The sequence below is a fragment of the Dendrobates tinctorius genome, unplaced genomic scaffold, assembly GCF_039654945.1.
Source record: "Dendrobates tinctorius isolate UK_male_01 unplaced genomic scaffold, ASM3965494v1 ptg000116l, whole genome shotgun sequence".
Classification (NCBI taxonomy): Eukaryota; Metazoa; Chordata; class Amphibia; order Anura; family Dendrobatidae; genus Dendrobates; species Dendrobates tinctorius.
In genome coordinates this window covers 32,797,361-32,809,543 of record NW_027361784.1, presented here as the reverse complement: position 1 = coordinate 32,809,543, position 12,183 = coordinate 32,797,361, and the positions used below count along the sequence as shown (strand labels likewise).

Here is a 12,183-nt window from a genome sequence, read left to right as displayed (position 1 = left end):
CAGATGAGACAAAAGTAGAGCTTTTTGGGCAAAGGCATCAACATAGAGTTTACAGGAGAAAAAAAGTGGCATTCAAAGGAAAAAACACGGTCCCCACAGTCAAACATGGCGGAGGTTCCCTGATGTTTTGGGGTTGCTTTGCTGCCTCTGGCACTGGACTGCTTGACCATGTGCATGGCATTATGAAGTCTGAAGACTACCAACAAATTTTGCAGCATAATGTAGGGCCCAGTGTGAGAAAGCTGGGTCTCCCTCAGAGGTCATGGGTCTTCCAGCAGGACAATGACCCAAAACACACTTCAAAAAGCACTAGAAAATGGTTTGAGAGAAAGCACTGGAGACTTCTAAGGTGGCCAGCAATGAGTCCAGACCTGAATCCCATAGAACACCTGTGGAGAGATCTAAAAATGGCAGTTTGGAGAAGGCACCCTTCAAATATCAGGGACCTGGAGCAGTTTGCCAAAGAAGAATGGTCTAAAATTCCAGCAGAGCATTGTAAGAAACTCATTGATGGTTACCGGAAGCGGTTGGTCGCAGTTATTTTTGCTAAAGGTTGTGTAGGGATTCGCTCTGGTAGACAATAGCTGGGCAGCAGTAACGAGGCAACACACATGCATAAAGTCCAATTTCAGTGGTTTTAATGTCACACAGTAACCAGCAGCTTAACAAAACATGAGGGAAATAAAACACATACTCCAGCTTGGTGAACCACTGGTCCCAGACTCATCCCTTGCACGGGACGGGCGTAACTATGCGGCTGCCAGGTCCTGCGGCATCTGCCAGGTGCCATTCCCAGGGTTCTTCTGAGTCTTGCTGCGATAGTCCTGCAGTACAGGAATACTATATACAAGTTCCAGGCTGAGTCCACACAAGTTCCTGTAGCTTCCAGAAACACACTCACACTGTGGCAATCACCAACCTCCGTTACATAGGGCCTAACCTCTCCCACCAGTGAGGTACACATCACATGGGCTGATCACGTGACCCTGACATCATCGCAGGTCCCGTCTTTAAGGAAAAACCCGGCCAAACATTAATCTGCTAGGAGAAACATATCTTCCATCCAGTAAAACACCCTTTACTGTACCACATACCTCCCCCCTATGTTCAACCCTAGAGGGGTGGACACATGACATACAGTGAACTCTGGACAGGGCATCTGCATTCCCCTGTAGTCTGCCTGCACGATGTTCTACTGAAAATTTAAAGTTTTGCAGGGACAGGAACCACCTGGTGACTCGGGCATTCCTCTCCTTGGCTTGACTCATCCACGTAAGAGGGGAATGATCTGTCACCAACCGAAATGTTCTCCCCAGCAAATGGTAGCGCAACGATTCCAGTGCACACTTGATGGCCAGGCACCTTCTCTCCACAATACTGTATCGGGTTTCAGCTGGGGTAAGTTTCCGGCTTAGGAAACTAACGGGATGCTCTTCCCCGTTAACTTCCTGAGACAGCACGGCACCGAGGCCTATCTCAGAGGCATCAGTTTGCACTACGAACTCTTTTTTTTGAAATTTGGAGTGATCAGAACTGGTGTACCACACAGTACCCCTTTTAATTTTGTAAAGGCCTCCTCTAACTTATCATTCCAGTGGACCATCACAGATTTTTTCCCTTTTAAACAATCTGTTAAAGGCGCGGACAGGGTTGCAAAGTTGGGAATGAATCGCCTGTAATATCCTACCAAACCCAAAAAGGCCTTTACCTGCTTTGTTGTGAGGGGACGGGGCCAGTTCTGAATTACCTCCACCTTGTTTACTTGGGGCTTGAGAACTCCCCTCCCAATGACATAACCCAAGTACAGGGCTTCCTCCAACCCTATGAAACACTTCTTTGGGTTGGCAGTTAGCCCTGCTTGTCGCAGGGAGTCTACCACTGCCTGTACTTTGGGAAAGCCACTTAGCAAATCGGTGCTGAACACAATAATATCATCTAGATAGGCTGAGGCATAGCGGCGATGGGGACGGAGAACAATATCCATTAACCGCTGGAAAGTTGCTGGATCGCCATGCAACCCAAAGGGTAACACCTTATACTGGAACAGCCCCTCAGGTGTTATAAACGCCGTCTTTCCCTTCGCCGCCTCTGTTAAGGGTACCTGCCAATAACCTTTTGTGAGGTCCTGAGTTGTAAAATACCGTGCTTGCCCAAAGCGCTCTATCAACTCGTCAACCCGGGGCATGGGGTACGCGTCAAACTTTGAAATGTCATTGAGTTTTCTAAAATCATTACAGAATCTTAGAGACCCATCAGGCTTGGGTATTAGAACTATTGGGCTGGCCCACTCACTCTGAGACTCTTCCATGACCCCTAACTGTAGCATCATTTTTACCTCTTCCGAGATGGCTTGTCGCCGGGCCTCAGGTACTCGATATGGCTTTAGTCGGACCTTGGCCTGTGGCTCCGTGACAATGTCATGTTGGATTAGGAAGGTGCTTCCAGGGAGCTCCGAAAAAACATCTGTATTTCGGCTCATGAACTCCAGGACCTCCTGAACCTGTTTAGGAGACAAAATATCTGCAATTTTGACCGCGGGTTGGGCTTCTCCTGCCTTGCCCCGAGGTAACGGAGCCTTTTCCATTTGAAACGCTGGCAGCGGACTATCCCCACCAAGGTGCTCTCTATCTTTCCAGGGTTTGAGCAAATTAATATGGTAAACCTGTTCTGGCTTTCTCTGTCCTGGTTGGTGTACCTTGTAGTCAACTGGCCCCACCTTCTCCATGATCTCGTAGGGTCCCTGCCACCTTGCGAGAAATTTGCTATCTACGGTAGGCACATGCACCAAAACTCGATCCCCAGGGCTAAAGGTTCTTACCCGAGCCTCCCAGTTATAGACCGGACTCTGTGACCGTTGTGCTGCCTCCATATGTTCCTGGGTCAAAGGTAGGACTGTCTCCATTCTCTCTTGCATTTTTGCAACATGTTCTATCACACTTTTGTGGGGAGTAGGTTGGTTCTCCCAGGCCTCTTTGGCTATATCTAGTAAGCCCCGTGGATGTCTGCCGTATAATAGTTCAAAGGGCGAGAACCCCGTAGATGCCTGAGGTACCTCCCGCACTGCAAATAACAAATATGGCAATAACAGATCCCAGTCCTTCCCATCTTTGGAAACTGCCTTTTTTAACATGCCCTTCAGTGTCTTATTGAATCTTTCTACCAGACCATCTGTTTGGGGATGATAGACCGAGGTACGCAACTGTTTAACATTTAACAACCGGCAGAGTTCCTTCATAATTTTTGACATAAAGGGGGTTCCCTGGTCGGTTAAAATCTCTTGCGGAATTCCCACCCGTGAAAACATACCCATGAGTTCCTTTGCTATAAGCTTAGCTGATGTGTGGCGCAGAGGAATGGCCTGAGTATATCGGGTAGCATAGTCTAGAACTACAAGAATTTGTTGGTGTCCCCTTGCCGACTTATTGAGAGGCCCCACCAGGTGCATGGCCACTCTCTCGAAGGCTACCTCTATAATTGGCAAAGGCACCAAAGGGCTCCGAATGTGAGGCTGGGGACTGGTTACCTGGCATACTGGACAGGAGCTACAGTACCGTTTAACTTCTTCATGAACCCCTAGCCAGTAAAATCGCTGCAGAATTCGGTGGAGGGTCTTCTTTTGGCCAAAATGCCCCCCAAGTACATGTGCATGCGCTAAATCCATTACCAGCCTTCGATACGTCTGAGGTACCAGTAACTGTTCTACCATTTCCCCACGTATTTTCTCCACTCGGTACAACAAATCCTGATTCAACTCAAAGCGTGAAAACACCTTATCTGCCCCAGGTTGTTGGGGTTCCCCATTGACAAACAGTACATTTTCTCTGGCCCGGGCTAAAGTGAGGTCTCGGAGTTGCGCTGTACCAAATTTATCACCTGATACATTCAAGTCTGACAACTTGGGTCCCAGCGGCAAGTCTTCCACCTCTCCAGCCAATACTTCTATGGGAGAACTCTCCCCCTCCTCCACCGAAGGGAAGGTTATTCCTACCGCCAGCACTTCTTCTTCCGGGCCACCAGGTCCATGCCCCCCTTCTGGAGAATGTAACCTGGTTGCCTCTGGTGCCGGCAGTTGCTCAGTGGACGGGACAACCGACGGCCACAGCCCAGAAAACAACGGAAAGTCTCTTCCAATTATCACTTCATAATGTAAATTAGTCACCACCCCCACCTCGTGGCACTGCCTACCTGCTGGCGTGCTGATTACTACTAGTGCGTTGGGATAGTCTTTTAAGTCTCCATGTATACACAACACCCCAATTTTCCGACCCGTATACTCGCTGGTGGTATCCAGCTGGCTGGTACCAGGGTTACAAGACTCCCTGAGTCCAATAGGGCCACAGCCGGGTTGCCCTCCACTTCCACCTGACACAAATGTTCCATATTGGGGCCTTTCGGGGTGCCCACTGCACACATTGGTTCTGCATAATGGGACTGGCGGTACCCAAAATTGGTGTCCATGGGCTCAGTCAGGTGGGGGCAATCAGCTCTCATATGACCTGGCTCCTGGCACCACGAGCAGATTATTGGGCTCCTTACTTCCCCAGATAAGTCCTGAGCGGCCTTCCTGGGATCCGCTCGCCGAACCAGGGGCGGGGACTTAGGGAACCTTCCGGTTACCTTTCGAGGGGTCCCTCCCTGTAACTCTTTGGTAGCCCCATACCTTTCTATGAGGTCTATCATCTGCATGGCATTAGTAGGGGATGCCTGACCGACCCATGTCTGGAGGGAGTGGGGCAAAGCCCTCCAAAATTTATCAGTCACTATGCGGTCCAGCATGGCCGTGGGGGACAACACCTCAGGCTGCAACCACTTTTGTAACAGGTGCAACAGGCCGTAATACTGGGACCGGGCCGGCTTGGCGGGGGTAAACTCCCACTGGTGTACCCGCTGGGCCCGCACTAACACATTTACCCCAAGACGAGCCAGTATCTCACCCTTGACGACCGTGTAGTCTGCCCTTTGCTCGGGGGGTAGGTCCTGATACGCCTTCAAAGGTCCTGGGGTCAGAAACGGAGCGAGGACATCTGCCCAATGGTCCCGGGGTAGCTTCTCAATCTCAGCGACTCCTTCGAACATCTCAAGGTATGCCTTCACATCGTCCGATTTCTCCATCTTGGGAATCGCTATACGAACCGAATGGATTCCCCGGTCAGCTCCTTTGGTCTGCACTGCCGTGATATGCTGTATCAACAGCTGATTGGTTTCCTGCTGCTGCTGCATAGCCTGCTGTCGCATGGCCTCCTGTTGCTGCTGCCGCATGGCCTCCTGTTGCTGCTGCCGCATGGCCTCCTGTTGCTGCTGCCGCATGGCCTCCTGTTGCTGCTGCCGCATGGCCTCCTGTTGCTGCTGCCGCATGGCCTCCTGTTCCTGCTGCCGCATGGCCTCCTGTTGCTTCTGCATAGCCTACTGCTGCTGTCGCATGGCTTGTATGAGCGTTTTTACCGTGGCCTCCATTTCTGGAAAGTTCCCCGCCTGGGTCTCTGCCACTCGTTTCACCCAGGACATAGGCTGGGGTGCAAATCAAAATTAAAAACAGCCTGGCCTCACTGCTTGTGCCCGCATTCAGTCCACCAATTGTAGGGATTCGCTCTGGTAGGCAATAGCCAGGCGGCAGTAACGAGTCAACACACATGCATAAAGTCCAATTTCAGTGGTTTTAATGTCACTCAATAACCAGCAGCTCAACAAAAACATGAGGGAAATAAAACACATACTCCAGCTTGGAGAACCACTGGTTCCAGACTCACCCCTTGCACGGGACGGGCGTAACTAAGCTGCTGCCAGGTCCTGCGGCATCCGCCAGGTGCCAGTCCCAGGGTTCTTCTGAGTCTTGCTGCGATAGTCCTGCAGCACGGGAATACTATATACAAGTTCCAGGCTGAGTCCACACAAGTTCCTGTAGCTTCCAGAAACACACACTCATACTGTGGCAATCACCAACCTCCATTACATAGGGCCTAACCCCTCCCACCAGTGAGGTAGACATCACATAGGCTGATCATGTGACCCTGACATCATCGCAGGTCCCGTCTTTAAGGAAAAACCCGGCCAAACATTAATCTGCTAGGAGAAACATATCTTCCATCCAGTAAAACACCCTTTACTGTACCACAGTTGTGCAACCAAGTATTAGGCTGAGAGTGCCAATACTTTTGTCTGGCCCATTTTTGGAGTTTTGTGTGAAATGATCAATGTTTTGCTTCATTCTCTTTTGTGTTTTTTCATTTAAGACAAATTAAATGAAGATAATAATACCAAAGAATTTGTGTTTGCAATTATTTTCAGGAAGAAACTGAGTATTATCTGTCAGAATTGCAGGGGTGTCAATACTTTTGGCTACAACTGTAACTACTATAATACTGCCCCTATGTACAAGAATATAACTACTATAATACTGCCCCTATGTACAAGAATATAACTACTATAATACTGCCCCTATGTACAAGAATATAACTACTATAATACTGCTCCTGTATACAAGAATATAACTACTATAATACTGCTCCTTATGAACAAGAATATAACTACTATAATACTGTTCCTATGTACAAGAATATAACTACTATAATACTGCTCCTATGTACAAGAATATAACTACTATAATACTGCTCCTATGTGCAAGAATATAACTACTATAATACTGCTCCTATGTACAAGAATATAACTACTATAATACTGCTCCTATGTACAAGAATATAACTACTATAATACTGCCCCTATGTACAAGAATATAACTACTATAATACTGCTCCTATGTACAAGAATATAACTACTATAATACTGCTCCTATGTACAAGAATATAACTACTATAATACTGCTCCTATGTACAAGAATATAACTACTATAATACTGCACCTATGTGCAAGAATATAACTTCTATAATACTGCCCCTATATACAAGAATATAACTACAATAATACTGCTCCTATCTACAAGAATATAACTACTATAATACTGCCCCTATGTACAAGAATATAACTACTATAATACTGCTCCTATGTACAAGAATATAACTACTATAATACTGCTCCTATGTACAGGAATATAACTACTATAATGCTGCCCCCTATGTACAAGAATATAACTACTATAATACTGCTCCTATGTACAAGAATATAACTACTATAATACTGCTCCTATGTACAAGAATATAACTACTATAATACTGCCCCCTATGTACAATAATATAACTACTATAATACTGCTCCTATGTACAAGAATATAACTACTATAATACCCCTATTTACAAGAATATAACTACTATAATACTGCTCCTATGTACAAGAATATAACTACTATAATACTGCCCCCTATGTACAAGAATATAACTACTATAATACTTCTCCTATGTACAAGAATATAACTACTATAATACTGCCCCTATGTACAAGAATATAACTACTATAATACTGCTCCTATGTACAAGAATATAACTACTATAATACTGCTCCTATGTACAAGAATATAACTACTATAATACTGCTCCTATGTACAAGAATATAACTACTATAATACTGCCCCCTATGTACAAGAATATAACTACTATAATACTGCTCCTATGTACAAGAATATAACTACTATAATACTGCCCCCTATGTACAATAATATAACTACTATAATACTGCTCCTATGTACAAGAATATAACTACTATAATACCCCTATTTACAAGAATATAACTACTATAATACTGCTTCTATGTACAAGAATATAACTACTATAATACTGCCCCCTATGTACAAGAATATAACTTATAATATAGTAGTTATATTCTTGTACATAGGGGGCAGTATTATAGTAGTTATATTCTTGTACATAGAAGCAGTATTATAGTAGTTATATTCTTGTAAATAGGGGTATTATAGTAGTTATATTCTTGTACATAGGAGCAGTATTATAGTAGTTATATTATTGTACATAGGGGGCAGTATTATAGTAGTTATATTCTTGTACATAGGAGCAGTATTATAGTAGTTATATTCTTGTACATAGGGGGCAGTATTATAGTAGTTATATTCTTGTACATAGGAGCAGTATTATAGTAGTTATATACTTCTCCTATGTACAAGAATATAACTACTATAATACTTCCCCCTATGTACAAGAATATAACTACTATAATACTGCCCCTATGTACAAGAATATAACTACTATAATACTTCTCCTATGTACAAGAATATAACTACTATAATACTGCCCCATATGTACAAAAATATAACTGCTATAATACTGCTCCTATGTAGAAGAATATAACTACTATAATACTGCCCCTTATGTACAAGAATATAACTACTATAATACTGCTCCTATGTACAAGAATATAACTACTATAATACCCCTATTTACAAGAATATAACTACTATAATACTGACCCCTATGTACAATAATATAACTTCTATAATAATGCTCCTATGTATAAGAATATAACTACTATAATACTGCTCCTATATGCAAGAATATAACTACTATAATACTGCTCCTATGTACAAGGATTTGAAGATGTTTGCGTTGTGGAATCGCCATATTGTTTGGTTGTGTAGTGTAATTATCACATTCTCATATGTAATTTCTTCTTCTGTAGATAAAACAGACGCAGGATGAGGAGAAGAAGCAGCTCACTGCCTTGCGGGACCTCATTAAGTCTTCTCTTCAGCTGGATCAGAAGGAGGTAGGCAAATAGGTAGTTCTCAGTATATCTGGAGAGAGTTCAAATTTTGGTGCATGTTTTGCTTCATGGCAGAAATCGGTAAGAGCTGAACAGATTGGTATATCGAGAAGGTGTTAGTGATTTAGTGAGGCGGTCCTACTAATTGATAACCTTCTCAATATTTATCGCAAAACCCCTTTGACTGCAAAGCCAAGAGCAACCATATATCAGTTGTTTCAGCGTCTCCTGCGGTGTAACGTCCATGTTTTAGATTGCTACAATTTTCCAAGTAATTCGACATATTTCCGCACCTGTGCATCAGACGCCTGTCCCGGTCCCCCTGCATGTGTAATGCCGCAGACCGGCAGCGTCGTAGCAGGCATTTTGGGTCATTAGATCTGTCGTTGGGACCAGAAAGGTGACCCATATTACGCTCACAAGAAAGTGACCTCTTTGTGCAAATTTGAATTTTTTTTTTTTTTTTTTACCCGTTCTCTGATGAATGGTAAAAAGTTGAAGCAAGGTAATGTTGTCCTGGTTATGTTTCATTTTACCCTTTTATATGTTTAGATCTCACAAGAGAAATCCGATTAGTAGGTTCTTCTTTATAACAAGGCGTCATTGACACTTTTGGCTTCTCAGGGATCCAGGAAGCTCCCGTTCTTGGGGACCCCACTCTCCTCCCGACTGGGGAATGGTTCCCTGTCTTATCTGTAAGGTCTGAATATATGTTACCTGATTACTGACGGTCATGACCAGTGGGATTTCTAGACCAGAATAATGGGTCATATACATAGTGTCATATTTTTGGGATTTTTCACATTTTTTTTTTTACTCTAAATTGCACCTGATTTTCCTGTTTTTTTTGTTTTTTTTTTGCCAGTCAATGCCGTATTTTTTTTTTTTTTATCTTTATCCTTTGGTGGAGTCGTCAGTGCTGTACCATGCTGGTAGCCAGTGTGATTACACTCGTTCCTGGCAACCAGTGTTGTGCCACCCTGGCTGCTCAGTCTATGTGCCAGATAGGGCCGTGGGTAGACAGAACATATCGGTGCCAGGATTTGGTATGAACTGACGCAGCGCAGATGGCGACGAGAGCTGGATTGCTTTACTTTCGTAGGGTTGGGGGTTTTTTGTATAGCTACTGCATATGGACAAGGATTACAGTTGCCTTACAGCTTGGAAAGATCTTTAGAAAAGTATATTAAGAGAACTTTTTTTTTTTTTTTTTTTTTTTTTTTAATGTAGCCATTTAACAGATTGCCTGTTTTAAAAAAAAAAAAAAAAAAAAAAAAAATGCATTTTCTCATACCCTTTTTGGGGTCCCATTTAGGACCTCCATAGCCGCAGAGAAGGTTTTTGCTCTGGAGTACCCTGCGCATTGATTTAAATTGAGTCGGTGTAATACTTCATTTGTCCTGTTGTGGCGCTGCAGGAAAATGGGACGCTTACTGTCAAGTTCTTATCGCAGCAGAATTAAAGAGATTGTCTGCTACTAATATTTTAATCATTGTCAGTTGGTTCAGTGTATTGCAAAAAATTTAAATAAAGCTTGTTCTGTAACGCTGGCCAGAATTGATCACTGACCACTGATGGACTGCAGTGCATCATAATGGATGAGGTAGATGCATATTAGTCTTTGGTGTCTGCCCTCCCCCTTTCCTGCTATTGACTGTATGTGTTAAGATACATTAGTAAGAATAAGATCTATTATATCACAATACTACACTATATACAGGACGGTGCAGAAGTTTTAGGCAGGTGTAGAAAAAATGCTGCCAATTAAGAATGATTCCAAAAATCCAATTGAAAATAGTTTATTTTTATCAATTAACAAAATCAAAGTGAATGAAGAAAAGAGAAATCTAAATCCCATCAATATTTGGTGGCCGCCCGTCGCCTCCATCACTTCTTCTTGATAACTTGCACACAGTTTTTGAAGGAACTTGGCAGGAGATTGTTCCAAAACATCTTGGAGATCTGACCGCAGATCCTTCTGTCTCTTCACGTGATCCCAGATGGATGGGATGATGTAAAATCAGGGCTCTGTGGGGCGGGTCATCACTTCCAGGATTCCTCATTCTTAGTGACGTCTGATGGATGTTGGGGTTTTTAGTTCTGCTGCAGAATAAATTTGGAGCCAAATCAGATGCCTCCCTGACAGTATTACATGATGGATCAGTGTGGAGACCCCGGGGTCAGTGGGTGCTCTCGTCCGCTGGTCTGAGACCTCATGGTCCTGGACTAGAGGATGGGAACAGCCACTGACCCCCCCTTCCATGTCTCCACATTTGGTGTCAGCAGTGGGAAGCTACTCAGCTTGGGGGATCTGCAGGGGACTAGTGTTCGTCCAAGGTCTCTACAACCGAGGAGGCATATAGATAGACCAAGCAGATCATTGGTGAGGCATCCAGCAGGTTTCAGATGCCACCATGTCCAACCCCAACAGGTCAGCCTTGGGAAGAGGGCCGGAGTGCATGTATAGCCGCAACAAGAAACGTCAACTACAGGAGCTGTGCCTGCTTCGATGGATTGAATACCGGACCACCGATACTTGTTCGGTTTTGATCAAGGAATTGGTTTGTTGGGATGCCCAGAATGTTGGAGGAGGATGACAAAAACTCAGCTCAGATGGACCCAGAGGAACTGCCAGAGGATGGATCCAGGAATCAACCCAGTCCCCAGCAGCCCGAATCCAGGAGTTTGTGGTTGCATTGGGACCTGGAGCTTCAAGTAGGGAAAGGGCTTGTGTTATGGAATCAGTTTTTGGATTTCCAGTACCCCTGTCGATAGTCCCTCACCAAGGAACTTGCCTCCGCTACAGAGACGTGCCAGTGTTTAATGTGTCAAACACTATAGCTAAATACCTGTGGACTAGTTTGACTTTTCGGTTACGGGATGCTGCCCAGTCACTTAGGTCTCAGGACTGTCTTGACTATGGAACTATTAAAGGGAACATGTCACCTGTTTTGGTCGCTGTAAGATGCGGCCACTGCCTTTCAGGGCTTATCTACAACATTCTATAATGCTGTAGGTAAGCCCCTGGTCTGACCTTCAAGATAAGAAAAATATGTTTTATTATACTCACCGGGTGGGGAGCAGGCGTACTTATATGCCCTGTTGTGGCAGAGCAAAGTTCTGCAGTGCGCAGATGCCGGGAAAGGTCAGAGAGGCCCAGCGCCTGCGCACTGCAGTACTTTGCTCTGTCCTCAACAGGGTATATAAGTACATCTTTGCAGGAGCGCGATGCCGGGAGTGATGAAGTAAGCTAGAGGACAGCGTCGCAAGAAGATGGGATGTGCCGGACCATAAACAGGTGACAGGTACACTTTAAGAACACCTTCTGGCCCTTTTAACCATCACCCCCGAAAGATATCGCACCAAGTTCCAGACACTGTCTCTCCAGTGGGTCTCCTGTGTAGAATTTGGCAGTTAACTCCAGCAATACTGCAATCGCTGGCTCGACGGTAGGGCTGCCCTTTGGGACGTGATCGTGCTCAAGTAACTTATGGAGAAAATGGCTCCAGAAATACGAAA

The 12,183-nt window shown here is 44.6% G+C and overlaps 1 protein-coding gene across 3 annotated transcripts in view; it reads left to right on the top strand.

The window, feature by feature from the left end:
* The window catches only part of ASAP1 (ArfGAP with SH3 domain, ankyrin repeat and PH domain 1), a 224,541-nt gene that overhangs the window by 151,677 nt on the left and 60,681 nt on the right, over window positions 1-12,183 (top strand). For all 3 annotated transcript variants that reach the window (XM_073590339.1, XM_073590337.1, XM_073590338.1), the window contains exon 10: window positions 8,581-8,667. In XM_073590339.1, coding sequence (XP_073446440.1) covers window positions 8,581-8,667 — 87 coding nt within the window. The remainder of the gene's footprint in view (window positions 1-8,580; window positions 8,668-12,183) is intronic.